The following is a 22,465-nucleotide window of genomic DNA, read 5'->3' on the forward strand; positions in this document are numbered from 1 at the left end:
TCAAGCTTAGATGATACGGGGCGACACCGGAAAAATAGCGCCTGTGCGTTCTGCACAAAGTGGAGCTTCATCCGGCTTCCTCGGCTTTGCGCGCGAATGGAAAGGGCAGACAGCGGGGGCACCCAGGCAAAAAGAAGAAAGGCGTGCGGCGCTACACAGAGTTTTCGCACAGACTGAGGGAGAAGCGGGCAGCAGCAGCAGCAGCTAGTAGTAGTAGCCAAGAAGGACGAAAAGGGTTGAGTTTCTCCACAGCGGTCGCTTCGGCCAAGTGGTTAATCGCCGGCCTTATCAGAGCAGAGGCGTCAGCAAGTCCAGCGTGGGGGTGCGAAGAGTTTTGTTGTATATAACCTGCACCCAACTCCCCCGCCTTCGCCTCCGACCACGACTCCGACCCCGACCTCGAGACGGACAAGAAGAAGAAGACTGGCAGCAATGGCGTCGCCCCACCCTTCATTAAACCCGTTTGGAATGGGGCCCTTCCACTCCCGTCGATCGACGGTGATGGGCACCCGCGGTGTCGTGGCCTCTTCGCAGCCCCTGGCCTCGTCGGCGGGCATCAGCATACTGGAGCAGGGAGGCAACGCTGCCGATGCTGCCGTGGCCGTCGCCGCCGCCCTCAACGTGACGGAGCCGTGCAGCACGGGCATCGGTGGCGACGCCTTTTGCCTCTTTTGGGACGCCGAGAAGCGCCAGGTCAGGGGTCTCAACGCCAGCGGCCGCTCCCCCGCCGCCATGTCGCTCGACTCGCTCAAAAAGGCAGGCGTGACCGACGGCATTGGGCTGCAGAGCGTGCACTCCGTCACCGTCCCCGGCGCAGCCGCTTCCTGGGTCGATACGGTGGAGAAGTTTGGCTCGGGCAAGCTGACGCTCGAAGAAATTCTTGCACCCGCGATCCGGCTCGCAGACGGCGGCTATCCCGTCCATGAGATCACGTCCAAGGCCTGGGTGGCCAGCGAGGCAAAGATCAAGGCTGCGTCACCCAACGGCGACGAAATGATGCTGCCGGGCAGCAAGCGGGCGCCCAAGCAGGGCGAGATTATGCGCATGCCCAACCTCGCAAGGACCTTTCGCGAGGTGGCCATCAAGGGCAAAGACGGCTACTACAAGGGCAGGATTGCCCAGGCCATCGTCGACGTCCTCAAGCAGAAGGGCGGCCTGATGGAGCTCGAGGACCTGGCCAAGCACGCCGAGGTTGGCAGCGAAGAGATCACGCCCATCTCCTACGAGTACGGCGCCTCAAGCCCGAATGCGCACGACGGCGTCACGCTCCATGAATGCCCTCCCAACGGCCAGGGCCTCGTCGCTCTTGTTGGTTTGGGCGTCATTGACTCGCTCCGTCGACAGGGAAAGATCGGCGACGTGGCAAAGATGGAGCACAACTCCGCCGAGTACTTGCACACGCTCATTGAGGCCCTCCGCTTCGGCTTTGCAGACGCCCACCAGTGGGTCTGCGACCCGGCCCATGGCGGCCTGGACCGAGTGGAATCGATGCTGAGCGACAAGTACCTCGATGAACAATCCAAAATCTTTGATCCCAAGAAGCTCGTCCACATCGCCCACGGCAACCCGGAGAGCTCGTCCAACACCGTCTATTTCAGCGTGACGGATGGCCAGGGCAATGCGTGCTCGTTTATCATGTCCAACTGTGCGTTTCTTCTGTTCTCCCCCGCTTGTGTTCTTCTTCGTGGCTTACCTTGCAAAAAACAGATACTGGCTTCGGCTCGTGCATCGTTCCCAAGGACTGCGGCTTCACGCTGCAGAACCGCGGCAGCGACTTCAAGATGGACCCGGCGCACCCGAACTGTGTCGCGCCGAGCAAGCGGCCGTATCACACCATCATCCCCGCCATGGCGACGAGGCGGGCTGAGGACGGAAAGCCGGAGCTGTTCCTTTCCTTTGGTGTCATGGGTCAGTCGTTGCTTGCTGACCTTCCCTTCGCCAAGAAGCAAGCAGTCGCTCATGTGACCTATATTACTTTTGTCCCTCACAGGAGGCTTCATGCAGCCCCAGGGCCAGATCCAGGTGCTGCTCAACATCCTGCGCGGCCACACGCCACAGGCGGCCCTCGACGCGCCCCGGTTCTGCATCGGCACAGGCATGCGCGACAAGGGTCCAATCGACTCGACCGTCTATCTCGAAGAGGGCATCGCCGATAGCGTCGCAGAGGAGCTCCGCCAAAAGGGCCACACAATCGTGCAGGTCCACGGCTGGGACAAGCGCGACCAATTCGGCCGTGGACAGGTCATCATGCGCGCCAATGACGCCGGCTCTGGGAGAAAGGTCTGGGTCGCCGGCAGCGATCCCAGGGGCGATGGAAATGCGATTGCGCAGGTCTGAACCTGCGGGCTATAGTACAGTACACAACAATTGATCATACAAGTATAGTACAGCACAGCCAATACTTCTATAGATGAATGTTGTGCGCAATGCGATACGAAAAGCAAAAGGGACTTTTGGCCTCCTAGTCGTCGTTCTCCTCGGCCACGACGTAGCTCACGACGTAGTCGCCGTCGTGGCTCACGCTCAGGTGCAGCTTGGGCAGCTTCTTTCCGCCGCCCTCTGCTGCAGCTGCAGCTGCAAAGGCCCGCTGGAGCCTATCGGAGTAGGCGAAGCTTGGTTTTGGCCGGCCGAGAACGAGGGCATCGTGCCAGCTCGTCGTTTCCCTCGTCGCAAAGCGCGGGTAGAGGGCCTTGAAGGCGGCCTCCTTTGCTGTCCAGCTGCCTCGTCCAGAGAACATCAGCAGTGAGAAAGAGTAGGACCGAAAGGGAAAGAGGTAGAGACTCTTACCGGACAGCGAGGTATCGCAGCTGAGCCGCTTCGTCGTCGAGGCCTTTTTGTGAAGAAGGAGATGAAGAAGAAGAAGATGAAGAAGAGGAACGCGCACGCAGCTCGTCGAGCTCGGCGTCGTGCAGGACCCGACGCGCCAGCCTGCTCGCCGCGATAGTCGTTGCTGCCGCTGGGGCTGAATGCGCGGCCGCAGACGAGGGCAGTGAGTGCTGCACCCGCCGGGCGTGGCGCGCGATGAGCTGGCGCAGGCGTGGGAGATAGAGCAGGTCGACGCCGATGCCAACAATGGTGGCCTTGGAGGCCATACCGTGCGGTAGCAAAGCAGCTGCGCTTTGCCTCTCACGATCCTCGGGACTCTGCGTGTCGCCGCTTCTTGAGAAAGACAAAGAAGAATGTCAGAAAAGGCTGATCAAACAAAGGACGAACAGTGGACATTGCAGGGACGGAACTGTATGACATTGCTTGCACGCACGAAGGACATCCAGTAGAGAGCAATGGTCTGTGGGGGGGAGACGGGTCCGCAGACACCTACTCTTTCTTCTCCTTCTTCTCTTTGTCGCCGCTGCTGGCCGATCGAGGGAGCCGGTCCTCAATCCAATCGAATGCCGTGTCGATGACATGCTCGACGGGCTTGTCGAACAGATAGGGCTTCAAATCTTCTTCAGTATCATCTCTTCCTACCTTGACAAGCTAAAGCAACTCACAAGGGCGGGCACGAAGGCCAGACCAGCCACGGTAGGGCCTGCGCCTCGAAGTCGTTGGCTCTTTGCCTTGGCAAAGATGGGCGCAGAATACCGCACGATCTGAGCAGCACATCGAACATAAGTCAGCCTTGCCAAAATGTATTACGCAATGCTGGCCCAACTCACGCTGTGAATGGTGAAAGCAGCTTTGAATCCGAGGGGAATCATTAGCAGGATATTGTCGCATGGAGGCGCACAGACTCACGAAGGGCCATGCTGCAAAGCACAAAGAGACGGAGACAATTGTGATTAATGAACCGGACACAAGGGCAGCTGCCACTGAAGTGACTTACCTGGCAATGCTCTGAAAGACGGCTCTTCTCGCCATGATCAGGCCGACATGGGTGGCTTGGCCCACTTCGCCAAGCTTGGGTGTTGCAAGTCCCTGCTGCTCGGCCTCGAGCTGGCGCTTTCTCAGTTCGGCCTTTTGCGCAGGCGAGAGGGCATCGACGCCCTTCTCCTCGATCTGGAGGTACTCTTGGTTGGCCCGATAGCCGGCGTAGCCGACATCTCCGAGGCTGTGTTTATGTCTTTGAGTCGTCTTGCTTCTCAAAGGGGGAAGCAAGCATGTTGGAAGCTCACATGTACGTCCAAGAGATGCCGTAGGCGGCGCGCACAAAGTTGGGATTCGTCAATGGGCGGAAAGCCTCGCCAATGTCGGAAGAGTAGGCGATGTCTACACAAACCGGTCTTCACTCAATCTCGCAGGACGACCGCAAGCATGCAGACGCGATAGACTCACATCGACTGGAGGCAGTGATGAGCGTCCTCAGACGCATGGCAAACGCAGCATATCGGCTCGGCCCCTCCTCTACCGCCTCCTGCACCGAGTCCCTCTGCGGCGTGGGAATAGACATGACGCTGATGGGTGAACCGGGAAGAAAGATGCGCAGTGCTCGGGCCAGAAAGAGACACGCTGCGCCAGAACTCAAAGGGGACGAATTGGAATTGTATTTTTTCTTCCACTTCCGGGCTGCTCGACTTCTCTTTTTGTGATCTCCGCGGACAAGGGCCTTGAGAAGAAGAGGAAAAGGAAGGATGGCAGACGTCGAAGCGCTGCCCGAGTCCAAGTTAGGCACAAAGGAGTACTGGGACTCGACCTATGAGCGGGAATTGAAGACCTATGCCGAGATTGGCGACGAGGGAGAGGTGTGGTTCGGCGAAGAGGCGGTCGAGAGGATGGTTGACTACCTCGATGAAGAGAGAAACGAGGGCGATGGCATCGCAGAACAGCCCACAGTACTCGACCTAGGTGTGTGGCTGATGTATTGGTGTGTACAAGGAGCATGTCGCTGAATCGTGGTTCAGGCACAGGCAATGGTCATCTGCTCTTTGCCCTTGCCGAGATGGAGCCACCCTTGACAGAACCGTCGCGCATGCTGGGCATCGACTACTCGCCATCATCAATACAGCTCTCGAAGCGGATCGCCGATAAGCGCGGTCCAGCGTGCTGCGACATTGGCTTTGAGGTGTACGATTTTCTCGACGACGCCAATATCCAGAGGCTCAAGGCGGTGCACGACGGCGGTTGGGACCTCATCTGCGACAAGGGCACTCTTGATGCCATTGCCCTCTCAAAGGCAAAGGACTCCTCCGAGGATCCTGTGAAACGCTATGCAAGCAGCGTGGCACGGATCTGCAAGCCCGGTACCCTTTTCGTCATCACCTCGTGCAACTTCACTGAGCAAGAGCTCAGGCTCATCTTCGAGCAAGGCTTCCAGGTCCACCACGTCGTTCCCACGCCGAGCTTCTCTTTTGTAAGTACGACTCTACAAAGTGACGTTGATCGCAACACTGACGCCTCTATCTGACCCCAGGGTGGGCAAAAGGGCTCGACAACTACCACGGCTGCCTTTCGGAAGACATGAATGTATTGTATCATTATCACCATCAGCTTCTCGCATTGCCATTCATCATCTTCCCTCCTCCACTCAAAGAGAAGAAGCAAGCAACAAACAGCCTGTCGGAAAAGTTGGTCGCGTTTGATTTTCCATTTTTCTATCAGCTCTTCCCCATCTTCCATCGATTCAAGGCCTTATTGCCGCTGCTTCGGACTGGACGATGGCGTCTTTTGCAGACGAGCTCCTGGCTGACTTTGGCTCCGACGGCGGGGCATCTGACGGCGAAGCATCCGCGTCCCAAGAGACGGGCGCGAGGGTCAATGGAACCAACGGAAGGCAGAATGGCCATGCTGGGAAAGGTGGCGGCGACAAGGACGACGACGAAAATGATGGATGGGGCGAGATGAGGGACGAAGACCTCGACGATCTGGAGGGTGGCGATGAGGACGAAGAGGACGGCATGGCTGTTGATGGCGAAGGCCAGGGCGGGCAGAGGCAGCTGGCCAAGAATGCTATACGCCCGACGGACGAAATGACAGAGGACGACGTCGAAAAGATGGATCTTGGCCCGGAAAACGTTGAGAGCGTGTCGAGTGTGAGCAAGCTCATGGGCAGCACAAAGATGCGAGAGACCCTCGAGGTGAGTGCTGTCGGTGCATTATATCCAATCCAGAGATACCTGACCCGTTGCATGCCCGATCCGCAGGCCATCGAGCACTACTCTTCGCTGAGCGAACCCGACATCAGCGGCATCCTCGAGGAATCGCCCGAGTACCGGCTGATCGTCAGAGGCAATAACCTGGCCGTTGATGTTGACAATGACATCATGGTCGTCCACAAGTTCATCCGCGATCACTATGCACCGCGCTTCCCCGAGCTCGAGTCGCTGATCCCCAACCCGTGGGAGTTTGTCCAGACGGTGCAGGCAATCGGCAATGACGAGGAGGAGCTGAGCAAGGTGCAGCTCGACAAGATTCTTCCCCACGGTACTGTCGTCGTCATCAACATGACTGCTGCCACGTCCAAGGGGAAAAAGCTCGACGAGGCAGCGTGGCGGCGCGTAGACGAGGCGTGCAAGGTCGTGTTCGAGCTCGAGGAGGCCCGGCGAAAGATTCTCAACTACGTCGAGTCGAGAATGACGATCATTGCGCCCAACCTGTCGGCCGTTGTGGGCACTAGGGTCGCCACCAAGCTTCTCGGTATCTCTGGTGGTCTGACAGGGCTGAGCAAGATCCCAGCGTGCAATCTGATCCTGCTTGGCGCGTCGCGAAAGGCGCCCACGGGCTTCTCGACTGCGCATGGGGGCAAGCCACAGGGCTTCATCATCCAGTGCCCGCTCATCCAGAACACGCCCGAGGAATACCACCGACAGGCCGCTCGAATTGTCTCGGCAAAGGCCGTGCTCGCTGCCCGCGTCGATGCAGGCCACAGCGACCGACTGGGAACCTATGGCGCACGGCTAGCGCAGGAACTGACGCAGAAGCTGGAGAAGCTGCAGGAGCCACCACCGTCAAAGATGACAAAGGCCTTGCCTGTTCCACAGGAAGGAAGCGGCAACAAGAAGCGGCGAGGAGGAAGGCGGGCGAGAAAGGCAAAGGAGGCCATGGGTATGACTGAGCTTCGGAAGATGCAGAACCGTGTCAAGTTTGGCGAAGCGGAGGAAGAGAGCGGCGCATTTGACGAGGTCATTGGCCTCGGCATGGCTGGCTCCTCGAGCAATACGGGCAGGATCAGGGCGCAGGCGGGCGAGGCGAGGAGCAAGGCAAAGATGTCGAAGAGGAACCAGACGCGCCTCGATCAGCTCCGTGGCGGTGGTGGTGCGGGCGGGCTGCGGCTGCCAGACGCTGCAGGAGGCGCAGACGACACGAGCTCGGGCACGGCATCGTCGTTGGCTTTTACGCCCGTGCAGGGAATCGAGCTCGTCGATCCATCGCGGCAGAAAAAGGTGCAGGAGGCAAATGCAAAATGGTGCGTTCTTCTTTCAGGCTTCCTCCCCTTGCCTTTCTTCTCGAGTCCATTCCTGTTGACTGACTGACCTCTTCTTCATCAGGTTCCAGCAAGGCATGTTCTCACTCGCGCCCTCGGTCACCAAGGGAGGAGGTGCGAGCGCGCTTCCTGGGTCGTCGACCAGCAACGGCAGCTCAATGGGCCCTCCTTCCTCACTGCCAGCCAACAAGAAACAAAAGACGAGCGACTGACCGCCGTCGCCCTCACCGTCTCCTCCCTTTCACTACCAATGATGTATTCTACAGCAATGCTCCTTGCCCTTCCTCTCCTCTTCCTTTCTTCCTTTTTGCTACTAATACAATTGCAAAACACATCATGTCCGCTACCATGACTCCCTGACGGCCGCATCGAGGAGCTCTGTCAAGACGTCTTGGATGCGCCACGAGTCCACGTCTTTAATTGAGACCCCAGGCCGATCGTCGTCTGCGGCAAAGGACGAGGCAACGTCGGGCAGCTTCAGGGGCGCTATCTTGAGTCGGACGCCCAGGGATGGGGCGCCTGAGCCCGTCGTCCTGGTCGGTTCCGAAAAGGTGTTTGAGCTCATCTCTGTCGCCACCGCTTCTGTTTCTCCTCCCGCTCCTGCTCCTGCTGCCATCGCAATCGTCGTCAGCCCGCCTCCGCTGAGTGGCGAGCCAATGGAAACAGCTGCGATGGACATTCGGACGAGCGAGAGCTGATCCGTGCTGATAGATGTGTGCTCTTCCACGTAGCGTGCCAGCGCAGGTAGCAGCAGCCGCTTGCGTTGGGTGACGGCCTCGCCATTCGCCTCCTCCTGCACAAGGAGCTGCCTGCAGATGCGCCAGGGTACCGTTAGCGACAGGGTGGCGAGCCGGGGGTTGGGTCCGCGCTTGCGCTTGTTGCTTGCCTCGTCGACGAGGACCTGGTTGGGCAGGGCAAAGGTGAGCTCGACGGGGGGCGACGGTCGGTCCTCCTCGTCCAAATCGTCCCTCCTCCGCTGGATCTGTGCATATGTCGAGGAGAGAATTGCCTCGGCCAGCCGGACCATGTTGGGGCCTCGCAAAGAGGACAGAGCAGTGCTCGATGTGAGGCGACAGTCGAAGCGCTTCGACATGTAGTCGAATGCATGCGCGATGAGCGCGCGCGCCGTCAGGCTCGAGGCAGCCGCGGCCGTGGCACCGTCGATGTCGTCGGCCGACGTGGAAGTGAGCGCAGACGCAGAAGGCGCCTTGGACAGCACCAGCGGATAGTGGTTTTTCCTTGCGCCGGGCAGAAAGACGAGGTGGGCCAGCTCGACCCTGCGGTCCCTCATGCGGCCGCTGGGCAGGAACACGGGCGCAGCCTTGATCTGGATCTCGATGGCCCAGGCCATTCTGCGCTGCCCTTGCTCGCGCTCATTCTCCGCATCGTCGTCTTCGTCTGCTTGGCGTACAGCTGAGAGGTAGCGCTGCAGAGGTTCGCCCTCTTCCAGGGAGAGGAAGCCGGCCTGGACAGATTTGAGACGGTCTGCGCCGATTCCCTCTGCCCTCCGCGACGGCCCCTCTTCCGAGGCAGGCGCGATGAGGAGCGAGTCGTTGAGTCGGATCGAGAGATATGAACTAAGTTCCTTGCCAATGATGTCGAGTTGCTGTGTGGTGAGCACCGAATTGGCCGCCGCTTGGGGTCCCGTACCTCCTCCTCCCCGGTGCTGTCGAAGAGGAGGGGGAATGTGGAGAGGCGAGAGCGAGTGCAGGTAGAGCGTGCGATTCAACAGCATGCCTGCACGAGTGGTCAGGAGGTGGCTTTCGATGTGCTGCAGGTCATCTGAGCTGCTCACCTTTCAGCGACGCCCACTTGCTCGCTTTGAAGAGGCTCTCATCGATAGGCACCTCTTCCTGCGCAGGCTCTTTCTCTTCTTTCCCACCTCGCTTCTGCCCTTCACTGTCCTCCTCCTCCTCTTCTTCCTCTTCGCCTTCCTCTTCCTCCTCGACTTCCTCTTCTTCTTCTTCTTCTTCTTCTTCTTTGATCTCCTCTTTCTCTTCCTCTTCGTCTCCCTCAGCCTCTTCTAGCTCCTCATCCTCATCCTCTTCCCCTGCCTCATCCTCTGCTGCCTCATCCTCCTCCTCGTCCGCTCGACTCCCTCTCGAGCTTCTTCGCTGCCTGGATTCTTCCTCGCCGTCTTCCTCTGCTGTGGTCCTCAGCGTTGGCCGTCGCACCCGCGTCGACCTGCGCACAGGAGAGTCCGCCATGGTGACTGGCGCCGAGGTCGTCGGTGTTGCTCTTTCTGTTTCTCTCTGCGCGCTTCTCGCGCGATTCGAAACGCGTCCTAAATCCATTCATTCGATCTTGGTGCGCTCAGACTAATGAACTTTTTGGGCCACGCGAGCTCCAATGAGGAGCAAGTCCGTCCCCGTCCACCCTTTGGGAAACTTTGCACAGGGCAGCGGGCTGGCTTCCTCACTCACTTTCCCCTTCTCTCTCAATCTCAGTGTGTGTGTATGCGTGCTTGATTGGCTCCGATCGCCCTTTGGATTAAACAACAAACGATTTCAGGTGGGCCGCCGCCGTCGGGACTAGAGTCACCACAGAGCAAAGCAGCCCTGGGCCCAGCAGCCGGTGCAGCAGCAGCAGCAGCAGCGAGCGACGATCAGAATGGCTCCACCTTCCTCTCCTCCCGTGCCGGCCAGCTCGCGGCGGAGCAACCGGTCGCGCTCGCCCTCGCACCCGCCCACGACACCACCACCGGAGATCGACGACCCCCAGCTGGAGCAGGACCTGGACGCTGCTCGGCAGATGAGTCGGGCGAGGGCCAACTCGACGTCGCATCGGCCCTACTACGCCACTCCGGCGTCGCCCGTCCACGTTGCTACTCCGGGCCACATCGAGGCCAGTGGAGGCCGCGGCGGCCTGCTCCAGGAGTCTTCCTTGGGCGTAGGGTCAGGAGCGGGAGGAGCAGGAGTCGCTCACGGATCCTCGAGCTTTTCCGGCGACTACCTCGCCAGTTCGCCCGTCTTCCATCACCAGCAGCACCAGCAGCAGCAGCCACCTTCCTCATCGTCGCCTGCCGCACACCACTCCTACTCGCCGCGATCTCCGCTCGTCTCGTCGCGCTCGGCCCACCAGGGCCATGGCCATGGTGGACATTCGGCCTCCGCTGCTGCTGCCGCTGCCGCTGCCGCGCGCTTCTACATGGGCCACAATCGCAACGGCTCAAACACGTCCCTCGACAGTGCCTCGCACTTCATCGACCACCGCAGCCAGCAGATGATGCCGCCCAACCTCAGCCCTGGCTCCCTCCACGGAGGCGCCATGAGGAGCTCTCTCGGCGGCGGCGGCCCGCGGAGGTCCCAGCATCGCCTCGATGCCGTGTCGCCCAGCCTGGCACGTGTGGGCCGCATCCAGAGGGGATTCCTCGGCGACGAAAGCGCTCTCGCCGACGACGATGACGGCGGCGCGGGTGTGGCTGCCTCACACCAGCAGAGAGCCACTGCTACCGATGTTGCGAGCGGCAGTCGGACCGGCCAGCTCATCGATGTCGACAACGACGACGACGACGACGACGCTGATGCCGCCAACCAGACGAATCTGCGCAGCTATCCGACGGTCAGTTCGACGGGCGAGCCTGGCCAAGGCGTTCACTCGTCTTCCTTCACCATGGAGCAGCCCCAGGGAAGGAGGCTGGGCGCCCACGACTCTTCAGAGACGCCTCGGACCTTGTCGAGGCGACCGTCGATGGCCCAGGACGACGTCTGCTTCCCGATGTTAACGCCTGGAGGAGAAGAGGTGCCCGGCGCGCCCCAGTCGCCCTACCATGATGGAGGCGCACACGCCCATCTCCACCATCATCACCACCATGAGCACGTCGATCCCCGCCAGGCCGACATGATGCCGGGTTTTCCCTTCACTTTCGATCTGGTCACGCTGCAAGAGTACGCCGAAGAGGAGCGAAAACGAGTCGAAGAGGAGTCTGCCCGGGCTGGCACTGGTCTCGGCGGTGGTGGCTGGGGGCTGCGCCAGAGGGGTGCAGCCACCGACATTCGATCGAATCGAGATGCCAGACGCAGGTCGCAAGCCAATGCCGATTCTCGAAGTGGTGCATCTGCTGCTGCTCCTGGAGAAGGAGGCGGTGCTGCCTATGGCATCTCACCAGACTCGGACGATGCCACCTTCTACTCTCGTCGACCACGCAAGTTTATCAACATGCCTGGCTCAGGCAATGACGAAGGCGCAGCCAACCCCAGGAGTAAGTACCAGCGCAAGCTGGCCTTGTTCGAAGGAGCCGGCCAGGGGCCACCGCCTGTCGGCGCGCGCGCAAGCACAATTGCTGGCGCAGGCGGCGGCGGCACCAGCGGCGGTGGCATCTTTGGCGGAGGCGACCTGATGGGCCAAGAGCGCGACAAGCATCGCTCCAAGGCCACTTCCAATGGCTTTCCCGTTGACACCAAGACGCCGCTCCTCGATGGGCAGAATGGCAAATCGCACGACGGCAACACCCTGCCGTCCTACCATGGCACCTGGAACGGTGGTCCGGCGCCAGACGACGAGGATCTCTCCCGTCGCTTGGGCCGCAGCCTGTCGGTGGGCGCTGGCCTCTCGAGCCTCTCCAAGCCTTCCGGTCGGCGCTACGGCAACCGCAAGCTCGGTCGTCAGGAAAGCTCTTTTGGGCCCACATCGGGCCTCGGAGAAAAGGCGTACCGGTTCACCTTCTACAGCAACGCGCTCCCGAACACGATCCACGCCAGGCACCTCTACGAGCTTCCTGCGCCCGGCCAGTCGTTTGAGGAGCTACTCTTGGGTCTCCAGCCGGGCGAGCTCACCCGCGAGGAGCAGGAGACAGAGGCAGCCGCAGCCGCTGCCGCTGCGCCTGGCGCTGGTCCCGAAGGAGAGTCAGAAGCGACCGACGTCGAGGGTGGCGATACGTCACGATCACAAGCGCAGCAGCAGCAGCAGCAGCCCCGGCCGGCTGCCAGTGGGCTGTCTCAAGCGCTCAATGGCCGCCTCGAGGGCAGCACGGCACCGGCGACGGGGGCCAACACGCCAGAACTCGCTTCAGTGCCTCATCTTCAACGTGTCAGTAATCGGCTGGAGAGCAGCAGCCGTGCCCCAAGCGCGCGCAATTTGAACCCGGCTGGATCGCAGGCCCAGGCAGCGCAGGCGACGAGGGAAGCGGGCATCGCTGCAGCCATGGAACGAGCGCGCGCAGGCCCAGGCGGCGGCATCCGGATGGATCAGGATCCCGAGAGCAACACCTGGTGGCTCGACGTCCTCTGCCCCAGCGATGCAGAGATGAAGATGCTCAGCCGCGCATTTGGCATCCACCCCTTGACGACTGAGGACATTCTCATGGAGGAGACGCGAGAAAAGATTGAGCTCTTCCGAAATTACTACCTCGTCTGCTTCCGGTCCTTTGACCAGGACCCGTACAGCCCCACGTACCTCGAGCCGCTCAACATGTACATCATCGTGTTCCGTGAAGGCACCCTCTCGTTCCACTTCAGGGCCACGCCTCACCCGCAGAACGTGCGCCGGCGCATCAAGCAGCTCAAGGACTACATCAACGTCACCTCCGACTGGATCTCCTACGCCCTCATCGACGACATCACCGACGCATTCGGGCCCCTGATCCAGTCGATCGAGTACGAAGTCGACTCCATCGACGAGTTGGTCCTGATTCTCAAAGAGGCCGAGCAGTCGGACATGCTTCGGCGCATCGGAACGTGCCGAAAGAAGGTCATGGGTCTGCTCCGCCTCATGGGCAACAAGGCCGATGTCGTCAAGGGTCTCGCCAAGCGGTGCAACGAAAACTGGAGCGTGGCACCAAAGAGCGACATTGGCCTTTACCTCTCGGACATTCAAGACCATCTCATCACCATGACGCAAAACTTGAACCACTATGAAAAGATTCTGTCGCGATCCCACTCCAATTGTGAGTTTTCGTCAAAAGCTGATGACGGGAGATGGTGGAAGAGGACTGACTGACTTGGCCACGTACAGACCTCGCACAAATCTCAATCGAGATGACCGACGCCAACAACCAGATCAACGACGTCCTGAGCAGGCTGACGGCCCTCGGTACCGTCATTGTCCCCCTCAAGTGCGTCCACTATGCTTCTTTTCTTTTAGCACATTGTCCGTGCTGATCCCTCCCCCTTTCGCAGCGTCATTACAGGTCTGTGGGGTATGAACGTCCACGTGCCAGGCCAAGATGTCGAGAACCTACGGTGGTTCTTTGGCATCGTCGCCTTTATGATCGCCCTCGCCGTCATGGGCTACTTTGCCACGATTCGATACCTCAGCCGCTGAGGCTGGTTTCGCGCCTTTGCTCCTTCTGTCTCTCTCTTTCTTTTCTCTCCGTGCATATATGCCAGAACAGTAGCGGTGCTTTTGTCCGATTATAGCAGTTGTAGGAAGTGAACAGTCAAAACAGCATAAATCATACACGCGCACAATCGGCGCCTACTCTTCATCCTTTTGCCCAGCCACCTCTCGGCTGTACTTGTGAATGCACTTGAGGAAATGGCGGAGGTCCTCTGGGTCAACGCCCGGCGTGATGCCGTGGCCGAGATTGGCGATCCAGGCGCCCTGACCGCCAAAGCCGCCCTTTCTGGCCCGGCACATCTTCTCCACTTCGCGCTCGATGGCCTCCTTGCCCGCATAGAGAATCGAGGGGTCCATGTTGCCCTGGAGGGCAATCTTGTGGCCGGCCTCGTTTGCGCCCAGGCCCTTGTACGAGTTACCGCCCGGGTTGGCGAGCTCGACGACGCGGCGTGCGACGCTGGGCTCGACGAGCCAGTCGAGGGCCACGACGTCGTAACCGCTCTTGGCGACCTCGGGGAGCGAGTGTCCCAGTGCGCCCTTTGCAAAGCAGATCAGCGGCACGCAGGGCGTCGAGGTCCGGCTCAGGGCATCGCGCACGCCCGAGGCAATCTGGCGGAGATAGGGCAGGCTAAAGGTGCGGAAATCCGAGGGCGACAGCTCGCCAGCCCAGGAGTCAAAGACCTGGAGCAGCTGGGCGCCGGCCTTGACCTGTCCGACGAGAAAGTCGATGCAGACGTCTGCGATGCGCTCGAGGAGCTCCTTGGACTGCTCCGGGTGCTTGAAGAGCCACTTCTTGGCCTTTTCAAAGCCGCGCGAGCCACCGCCCTCGATCATGTACGCCATGAGCGTCCAAGGAGCGCCACAGAAGCCAATCAGGGGCACCTGGCCGTCGAGAAGCCGCCGTGTCTGTCGGATAGCCTCATAGACATAACCAAGCTCCTTTTCGACGTCGACCTTTTTGCGGAGTCGCTCTACATCAGAGGGCTCGACGAGGGGATCAGGAAAGTGGGGCCCCTTCTGGGGCAGCATCTCGACAACGAGGCCCATCGCCTGCGGGATGACGAGGATATCGCTGAAGATGATGGCGGCATCGAGCAGGCCTGCGTACCGACGGATAGGCTGCATGGTGATCTCGGCCGCCAGTGCGGGGGTCCGGCAGCACTCGAAGAATTCGTGCTTCTCGCGCAGCTGTCTGAATTCTATTGTTCTCATAACCATGGTCAGCATTTCTCAATCCATCAGAGACCGTTGGTATAGGGAGAAGACATGCTCACCAGGCAAGTATCGACCGGCCTGTCGCATGACCCAGACTGGCGCCCTTTCCGTCTCCTCGCCACGGGCTGCGCGCAGAATCAGGTCATTCTGAAGTCCTTCCTCGGGCCTCCGGCATTCTGGGTTCGACTTCTTGGCAAAGGAATTGAGGTGCGTCAGGATGGCGCGAGACATCTTTGCGTCAAATGTCGCTTCCTCCTATTTCGAGGAGAGAGAGAGAGAGAAAGTGACGAGGCAAAGAAAGATCAGGCGATGAGGAGAAGCTAGCAGGCAGCCCTCCTTCTCTTGTCTGTGCGCACAATTTGGACTTTCGGCACGTGAAAATTTCCATCGGTGCAGTCAGCCAAATTCTGAAATACTGCAGCTTCCTTCTGACTGTGACTTGGCCCACGACGATGGCGCCCACTGGCGGCAAGCAGAAGGACAATAAAGATCAGAGTCAGGATGGGCAGGGTTCTGGGAAAGGGAAAGAAAAGGGCTCATACAAAGATGGACCTTCGATGCCCCGGATCGCGCAGCACGAGGCCGTGCAGACGCTCAACTACCTCTTCCAATCCGCGTCGTACCTCTCTGCCGTCGCCGGGGCTCCTCCCTCGCTAGCGATCAGCCGAGCAAGGCAGCTCGTTGGACTGTCCAAGAAGGCGACGACGAGACTGGATACGTCGGTGAAGCGGAGCATCTGTCGGCGGTGCCGCGCGCCGCTCGTGTTGGAGGGCCTGACAAGCTGTGTCAGGGTCAAGAGAAGCGGCCCGCATGGATGGGTCAAGGTGACAAGGTGTCTCGCCTGTACAAGAACGCAGATCGTTCCCCTTGGACCGGGATTCGATGAAGAAAGTCGACGACAGAAGGCACTGAAGAAGAGAGAGAAGCGGAGAGCAAAGGCGGCCGAGAAGAGGAGGCGCATGGCGGAGGCCGGCGAAAAGAACGCGCAACAAGAAACAAGCAGGAAGAGGCCGATTTCGCAGCGAGCAAGGAGAAGGGCTAGTAGGGAGAAGAGGGCAACGCTCGAGGCAATGAATGAAGTCAACGACCGATCAGCATTAAAGAAGAGCATCGGCCCAAGGAGAAGGAGCAAGAGATGTGACAAGGACGAGGTCAAACAAATGGGGCAGGATAAGGACGCAGACATAGAGATGGAACCAAGGGATGTTCCGGCTACCTCGTCGTCAGAAGCGAAGAGAAGCAGGAGGAGGAGAAAGAAAGCTTTGGTGGCACCATCTCTAGACTCTCCGTCGATCAAGGACCAAGCTTCGAGCGTCCGGTTGGCGGACGCGCTCCCTCGCTACACAGATCGACTCAGAGACAGCGCGGACTGGCATAGGGCAGTCGAGAAGGCTTCTGAGGCTGGACAGCTAGACCAAGAACAGCAAAGTACACTTCAATTGCTGCGTGGAGATCATATCATGGCACACGGCATCGGACGAGGAGGTGTTCTTGGTCCGTCGTGAAGGAGTGAATGTATTGATAATGTAACATGATGTAGCTGTACTTTACAATGTATGTACTGTATAATGATCACCGTTGTTGTCGTCGTCTGTCCCTTCGCTTCCCTCGCTCTCCTCGCTGTCTTCGATGCGGTCCGGTGCATCGAGGGGCGCGCGCAGCTGCAGGCGGCACGCGACGTAAGCATCTGTCTCGCCTCTGTTCCGCCTGGCTATACACTGACCACTGCAAGGTAGGCACTAGCAACAGCCCTCGCCCACTCGTCGTTTGCGTCAGCTGCCTGCTCTTCCATCTCGTCCGCTTCTTCCTCCAAGCTGTCCTCCTCCTCGTCTTCCGCGTCTCGACTGCTGACCCTTTTCCTCTTGCCGCTCTCGCTCGACGCCACAACGGTCCTTGCCTTGGAGGATCTATCTTCCTTCCTGCCGCTCGTTCGAGACCGCCGTTGTCGTTTGCCCTTTTCACCTTTTGAATTGAGTAATTCTTCCGGTACTCCTTCGACGCTCTTGATCGCACCCCTTCTTCCACGCCGAGCATCGCTGCTAGCGTGGCCCGCCATGGCACTGCGACTCCGGCTTCTGCTTCTGCTCCTGCTCCTACTTCTGCTCATGCTCCTGCTTCGACTCGTACTCCGGCTCCTGCTTCTGCTGCTTCGAGAGCCGCTCCGGCTCATCCGCCGCCTCTGCACCGTTCCAGTACGTACGACGACTTCGAATCGCTTGCAAGCATCTGCAACAATCTTGACCGCTTCTTCGTCGGCCTTCTCTCTCAGCAGGATCAATTTGTCTGGCACCGGAGCAAGCTTGACCTGTTCTGAGGGAACACCGACGAACGTCAGGCGACCCTGCCTCTGCCCGTCGACCGAAGAGGGTAGCTGGCGACAAGCGAGAAACAGATAGAGCAGGGCGCCGTACAGATGAACCAACGGCTCGAGACTGTACGGCCATGAGACGACGACGAGGGCAATCTCGTGGAAGGCTTCTTCGTACTGCTTGACGGTGACAAGCTCTGCGACAATTTCGAGAAAGGCTTCCAGTCGCTTGTGGAAGAGAAGATGGCCTCCGTCAGCTTGCAAAAAGAAGTGTGACTGGATTGTTACAGGTTCAGTTGTCTCTCACAATGCCACCGCGCCTAGCGCTGACGGATCTCAGGAAGGCCAGCCTCCTCCGTGCCGACTCGGCCTCTTGTTGCCTTGTCATTCTCGTCTGCGCGGCTTCGTCGCTGTTCCCCCACATCGTGGCCACCTCGAGTGCATACCTCCACAGGTCCTCCGGCCGCCACTCGTGGCTATACAGAAGCACCCTCAATGCTCTCAATGATCTCATGGCATCCTTTCGTGCCAGACAGATGTTGAGCAGGTCAAACGTCTTTCGGATGTGCAGCGATCGATGAGAAGGACCGATCAGGTGCTCATGGAATCGGCCTGTCTTGCTCCTTCGATCCGGCTCGTCATGGCCTCGTGTGATCCGATGGCCTGATCCAGTCTTGATCGGTGGCGGCGGCTCGTACAGGAAGCCATTTCCTTTGTCTTCGGAAGGCGCAACCATCACGGTCTCGTTCTCTGTCTCTCAACTTTCTCGTCGGCGGAATGGATTCCTAAAATCTACTTCTTGTGGAGAACGGGTCCTTTCGGCCGAAGTAGTTTTTATTTTTTTTGCCCTCTTTTTTATGGGCCGTCACCCGCTCCTTCTGTCTACCTCTTTTTCTGTCCCGGTAGCTACGTCGACGTCCGAAAGCTGCAGACATAACAGCAAACATGGTGAGTCATGCTGACGCGATGGATCAAAGGGCATACACTGACAGTTTGAGTACTTTTGCCTTCCTAAAGTCCGTTCCAAGATTACTGGCGCAGGTCTTCTTCCTGGGGTCACAGATCGTCGGGAAGGCCTTCATGGAGGCGGGCCGGCAGGCTGTCCGAAGTGGGTACCACCATGTTCTCACCATGCGAGCGAGAAGTAACTGCTTGCTAACCGTCTTGTTCTGACAGATGCCAGAGCTGGGAGGGTAGAAGCGGGAGCAGCGGCGGCCGGAAGTGCCACAACAGGAAACAGCGCGACAGACATGCTGACCCGGACGCATCGAATGACACTGGACGAAGCGCGGCTAATTCTCAATCTTGGAAAGCAAAAGGCGACAACGGATGTCGGAGCAGAGAAGGAGGTGCTGCTGAAGGTGCGTTGCTGTAAGCTAAAGTTGACTCTTAAGACAACGGAGCTGATTCACTTTGCTTTAGAACTACGAACACCTGTTCGCGACGAATGCGCCACCGGCGCCAAAGGGGAAGCAGGGTGGAGGACAGGGCAGCTTCTACATCCAATCCAAGGTCGTCAGGGCAAGGGAAAGAATCGAGGCGGAGTGGAAGGAAGCAGCAAAGAGAATGCAGCAGCAGACCGCTGAGCAACAACAACAGCCCCCGCCGCCACCGTCAGGAAGCGCAAGCGAAGCTAAAGGTCCGGATGCCCCGCACTAATGTCTCTTCTTTCTGCTACGTAGAGACGACAGAGCGGGGGAACATGGAGCCGAAGAATCACGACTTGTATCACTCATTGCAGCAGGACTTTCACCACTTTTTCAGTTCGATCGATAATCAATGCGTCAGACCTTCTACGTTTGTTGTGTGATATCATATAATCTCACAAGAGACAGCACCTTGGGCTTGAGAGGCATAATCTCTCAACTCACGTCCTGCCGTCCTAGGTCAAGCACGACTTCATGGGACCGCATTTGCTCTACGATGCACTTGCAGCGAATGAGAAAGTCATGATTGATTATGAGAATGAACGAGGTCGAGAGTATGGACAAGAGAGACGAGAAGGGGCATGCTCGAGTGAAAGCTAGTACTGTTATGCGTGCGTGATGGTGGGTGGGATTGTCTGAGGGGAAGGGAGAGCAAATTAAGTGAGTTGAGACACCGTTAACGATTGCTGGCGGTGCTCGCCAGGCTCTGGCCGCTTCCAGTTCGAGGGAGGCTCGTTGTGCTGCCGCTCTTTGTCGAGAGTATCTCGGTCGAGGAGCGCGTGCTAATTTGGCTTTGCCGCGTCGTCGAGCGCGACTGATTGTTGGTCAGGATCTTTGAGAGCGTTTCAAGGGCATAGCGGACCTTGGGCACCATGAGTCGGACGAGGGCGCGCTCCTCGTGCGTGGTCAAGGGGAGCGACTCAGGCATGGCCACGCCCTCCTTGTTTGCTTGCTTCAATGCTTCGTGCTCCCGCCGCGAGCGCCCCTTGTCCGCAATGGAAAAGAATTCGGCCACGGTCCACGTCCACATGACGGGCGTTCCTCCTTCCTTTTCCCGGGCCTCGATGACCGAGAGAACCAGGCCATCCTGCGAGATGAGGAGCTTGGAGTGGTCATAAAAGTTGAACTGCACCACTCCGCTGCTGAGCCGGAAGACGATAGCCTGCATGCACCGGTACCATTTCCACACAAACGCCATGCCAGCCGTGATATCCTCATCGAGCTCCATAAGCGGCGATTCGACGCCAGCGAGCCGCGTCATGATTTTGTCTTCAAAGTAGCTGAGGATCTTGAATTTGCGAACGATCTCGTTGGTCATGCATTTGCGCGCTGCCTCCTGCGTCTCCTGATCATCGGAGCCGTGCGGGATTGCAAAGTTCTCTCGCTTTTGGAGACTTCCCGTTGCTTGGTCGGCAGTGGCCAATTTGCTGCGCGCCTTGGCGCGTGAGATGTGGTCAAAGTGTGTCCGGGCGGCGTTGACGGACATGGCCGAGTCGTCTCGGAAGTAGGTGCCCACCGATCCATCACTGAGGGCGAAGCCGAGTCCGTAGCGGTCCATCTCGTCGAGCCAGCAAACGACAAAGCGTTTAGGTCCGACGGACTTCTGTCGGACCTTATTGTGCTTGTCAGGCTGATTGGTGGTGAAGATGTCGATGGCGTTACCCTCGGCATCCATGGGAATGTAGTCGACCTTGTTATCAAAGCACTGCATAGCATCGGTGATGCGCTGGACCGCTAGCTCCATGCTCGAAGTTCGAGGAGCAGCCTTTGCAGACGGGGCATCGCTCAAGGATTGTCGAGGAGGTGCTGGAGCGGTACGGCGCTCCGAGGGCGCATTATCGGCCATGCCGGCAACAAGTCTCGCCTTCTGGCCGAGCATTCGACGCTCATCGGCACCCATGGCGTCATTGCGAGAACGAAGAGACGCATTTGGCGGCGGCATCCGCCTCGAGTCGGCCGCATAGCCCGCGCCCGCATTCTCCTTGTCGCCGTGGCCGGGGGCCGCACCGACTTCGCCGCCCTTGGCACCTGTCGAAGCTGACATTGCCCCACTTTGCTGTCGGCTGATGGACAGTGCGCTGAGCTGTCGAGCGAGACCGGTGGCATGCTTTGCCCGGAGGGGAGCGCTCCCTTGCGGGATCTTGACGAGTGATTGTCGACCCAGACTGTGTCGCAAGCGAGGTCAGCTATATCTGGGGGGAGCAATAGCAAGGGAATTACGCACTTCAGGAAGGCGGCCAAAGAGCTGCCTGGCTGGATAGCACGCTCGAATTCGATGTCCATCCTCTCCTGGTCGTCTTCTGCTTTTTCTTGAGCCTTGCGCTTCTCCCGCGCCGTCCGTCTCCTCTCTTCGTCGGACATCTCTTCTTCTTCCACCTCGTCATCTGCATCGTCTCGCCAGCCCGTCATGGCCTTGAGTGTGGCCATGTTCTTGAGCGTTTCTTCTTCATTATATACCAAGCCGAGGTGAGGAGGGAAGCGTGCGGCGGTAGAGGGAATGTGAAGGGGGATAGGGCCGCTGGTGAACCAAGGGTGGTTCATGATTTCAATAAGCGATGGTCGATCGGCTGCAAGGTGGAAGTGTCAAAAAAGGAGAAGAATATGATGACAGGCTGTAGGGTGACCCACCAGGATCGCGGGTCAAGATGCTCCGGATGAGATCAGCAGCCAGTGGGTCCACGTCGTCGGGGACGGTGTACTGGTTCTGCTTGATCTTGTCGTAGATTCCTTGCACACTGTCCGTCTGGAACGGTGGTCGTCCAATCAAGAGCGTGTATCTGAACATGGAAGAGCGAGTCAGATGAAGCCTGCGCAGGGAAGAGAAGGGCGACTCACAAAATCACACCAACGGACCAGACATCGACCTCGAAGCTGTGACCTTCGCCGTGGCGATCCTGGTAGAGGATCTCTGGAGCAATGTAATTCGGTGTCCCGCAGACAGTCCTGAATGGAAACGTCAGACGAAAATGGCTAGAAAGAAATGCCACAGCAACCCACCTCTTTCGTTCCTCTGGGTCCTTGAGAAGCGCGGCCAGACCAAAATCACCAATCTTGATATGCATATTTGCATCGAGAAGGATGTTGCCCAGCTTGAGGTCGCGGTGGATAACATGGTTGTTGTGCATATACTGGCATGCAGCCAAGATCTGGATCATATAGAATCGAGTCTCCTCCTCCAAGCAGCGCCCTCGTGCCTTGATCATGTCATTGAGGCTCTGTGGATGCATCGAGATGTCAGCGAGCATTAAAGCAAGGCCCACAAGCAAGAGACTCACCCCATTAGCGCACAGCTCGAGCTTGTAGTAGATGTTGGTCTCGTCCTGGAACAGATCCATGAACTTGATGATGTTGCGGTGGTCCATCGAGCGATGGATCAAGATCTCGGCCAGAACCTTGGATCTGCTCTTCTTGTGGTTGACCAGAGTGTCCTTGAGGATCGCCTTGAAAGCCAGTGCACGGCCATCTGGGCCCCTGACCTCGTATACTCTCGCGAACCCTCCCTGTTGTGTCCATCATTAGCGCTCTCTTTGGAACCTGCATACGTTAGGAACACCCCACTTACCTGGCCAAGCAGCCGTCCTCGCAAGTGTTCGACGCCATTCTCGACATCAGCAATGACGTTCGGCACCTCTGGCAGGTGGGCGCCCTTCTTCTTGACCTGCTTCTTTCGTGGCGATGTCGAAGCGGCGGCGGCTGCAGTTGCAGCAGCAGGCGGCTTCTGAATGGTGGCGCTTGGCTTGAGCGGCGGAGCCCTCTCGGGCGAGGAGCTGCTCATAGCTTTGGTGCTCGGCTGCCTGGTGGGGCGGTAGGTGCGCAACGAAGGGCCAGCATTGATGGGGGGCAGCGGGTCGTATCGGCCAAAGCCAGCCGCGGTCGTCATCG

General features: G+C 58.9%; 11 protein-coding genes across 11 annotated transcripts; 6 read left to right on the forward strand and 5 right to left on the reverse strand.

Moving 5' to 3' along the window:
• Positions 1-64: 64 nt before the first annotated feature.
• On the forward strand, positions 65-2,453 carry FA10DRAFT_263614 (gamma-glutamyltranspeptidase). Its single transcript, XM_025520292.1, has 3 exons — positions 65-1,645; positions 1,708-1,908; positions 1,991-2,453. Exons 1-3 carry the CDS (start codon positions 433-435, stop codon positions 2,335-2,337), a joined length of 1,761 nt encoding a protein of 586 aa, XP_025380071.1. The 5' UTR covers positions 65-432; the 3' UTR covers positions 2,338-2,453.
• A 786-nt stretch (positions 2,454-3,239) lies between these two features.
• FA10DRAFT_246880 (hypothetical protein) lies at positions 3,240-4,387 on the reverse strand (the record flags this gene model as incomplete). The annotated part of the gene is made up of 7 exons (XM_025519430.1): positions 3,240-3,435; positions 3,492-3,590; positions 3,657-3,676; positions 3,736-3,746; positions 3,824-4,048; positions 4,113-4,206; positions 4,273-4,387. 7 exons carry the CDS (start codon positions 4,385-4,387, stop codon positions 3,316-3,318), a joined length of 684 nt encoding a protein of 227 aa, XP_025380072.1. The 3' UTR covers positions 3,240-3,315.
• Positions 4,388-4,506: 119 nt separating this feature from the next.
• On the forward strand, positions 4,507-5,472 carry FA10DRAFT_246883 (S-adenosyl-L-methionine-dependent methyltransferase). Its single transcript, XM_025519431.1, has 3 exons — positions 4,507-4,782; positions 4,839-5,287; positions 5,348-5,472. The coding sequence occupies exons 1-3, from the start codon at positions 4,569-4,571 to the stop codon at positions 5,396-5,398; spliced, it is 714 nt and encodes a 237-aa protein (XP_025380073.1). The 5' UTR covers positions 4,507-4,568; the 3' UTR covers positions 5,399-5,472.
• Positions 5,473-5,531: 59 nt separating this feature from the next.
• Positions 5,532-7,690, forward strand: FA10DRAFT_263617 (Nop domain-containing protein). Its single transcript, XM_025520293.1, has 3 exons — positions 5,532-6,011; positions 6,078-7,339; positions 7,422-7,690. The coding sequence occupies exons 1-3, from the start codon at positions 5,592-5,594 to the stop codon at positions 7,567-7,569; spliced, it is 1,830 nt and encodes a 609-aa protein (XP_025380074.1). The 5' UTR covers positions 5,532-5,591; the 3' UTR covers positions 7,570-7,690.
• FA10DRAFT_8763 (hypothetical protein) lies at positions 7,636-9,260 on the reverse strand. The gene has a single exon (XM_025525751.1). It carries the CDS (start codon positions 9,090-9,092, stop codon positions 7,701-7,703), a length of 1,392 nt encoding a protein of 463 aa, XP_025380075.1. The 5' UTR covers positions 9,093-9,260; the 3' UTR covers positions 7,636-7,700.
• A 707-nt stretch (positions 9,261-9,967) lies between these two features.
• Positions 9,968-13,618, forward strand: FA10DRAFT_224756 (cora-domain-containing protein; the record flags this gene model as incomplete). Its single annotated transcript, XM_025518624.1, has 8 exons — positions 9,968-10,171; positions 10,439-10,683; positions 10,828-11,269; positions 11,333-12,110; positions 12,198-12,367; positions 12,455-13,241; positions 13,310-13,409; positions 13,474-13,618. 8 exons carry the CDS (start codon positions 9,968-9,970, stop codon positions 13,616-13,618), a joined length of 2,871 nt encoding a protein of 956 aa, XP_025380076.1.
• Positions 13,486-15,145, reverse strand: FA10DRAFT_273680 (putative HEM12-uroporphyrinogen decarboxylase). Its single transcript, XM_025523179.1, has 2 exons — positions 14,908-15,145; positions 13,486-14,832 (listed from the first exon to the last, which is right to left on the reverse strand). Exons 1-2 carry the CDS (start codon positions 15,077-15,079, stop codon positions 13,772-13,774), a joined length of 1,233 nt encoding a protein of 410 aa, XP_025380077.1. The 5' UTR covers positions 15,080-15,145; the 3' UTR covers positions 13,486-13,771.
• Positions 15,146-15,295: 150 nt separating this feature from the next.
• Positions 15,296-16,383, forward strand: FA10DRAFT_263621 (hypothetical protein). The gene has a single exon (XM_025520294.1). It carries the CDS (start codon positions 15,406-15,408, stop codon positions 16,351-16,353), a length of 948 nt encoding a protein of 315 aa, XP_025380078.1. The 5' UTR covers positions 15,296-15,405; the 3' UTR covers positions 16,354-16,383.
• Position 16,384: 1 nt separating this feature from the next.
• Positions 16,385-17,912, reverse strand: FA10DRAFT_263622 (hypothetical protein). Its single transcript, XM_025520295.1, has 3 exons — positions 17,464-17,912; positions 16,572-17,384; positions 16,385-16,509 (listed from the first exon to the last, which is right to left on the reverse strand). The coding sequence occupies exons 1-3, from the start codon at positions 17,890-17,892 to the stop codon at positions 16,396-16,398; spliced, it is 1,356 nt and encodes a 451-aa protein (XP_025380079.1). The 5' UTR covers positions 17,893-17,912; the 3' UTR covers positions 16,385-16,395.
• A 153-nt stretch (positions 17,913-18,065) lies between these two features.
• On the forward strand, positions 18,066-19,083 carry FA10DRAFT_298337 (protein transporter). Its single transcript, XM_025524582.1, has 4 exons — positions 18,066-18,104; positions 18,174-18,264; positions 18,333-18,517; positions 18,579-19,083. Exons 1-4 carry the CDS (start codon positions 18,102-18,104, stop codon positions 18,813-18,815), a joined length of 516 nt encoding a protein of 171 aa, XP_025380080.1. The 5' UTR covers positions 18,066-18,101; the 3' UTR covers positions 18,816-19,083.
• Positions 19,084-19,259: 176 nt separating this feature from the next.
• On the reverse strand, positions 19,260-22,463 carry FA10DRAFT_257294 (kinase-like protein; the record flags this gene model as incomplete). Its single annotated transcript, XM_025519848.1, has 7 exons — positions 19,260-20,748; positions 20,808-21,150; positions 21,212-21,390; positions 21,437-21,526; positions 21,581-21,798; positions 21,859-22,083; positions 22,146-22,463. 7 exons carry the CDS (start codon positions 22,461-22,463, stop codon positions 19,260-19,262), a joined length of 2,862 nt encoding a protein of 953 aa, XP_025380081.1.
• Between the last annotated feature and the right edge of the window lie 2 nt (positions 22,464-22,465).

Source organism: Acaromyces ingoldii (assembly GCF_003144295.1).
Source record: "Acaromyces ingoldii strain MCA 4198 unplaced genomic scaffold FA10scaffold_1, whole genome shotgun sequence".
NCBI lineage: Eukaryota > Fungi > Basidiomycota > Exobasidiomycetes > Exobasidiales > Cryptobasidiaceae > Acaromyces > Acaromyces ingoldii.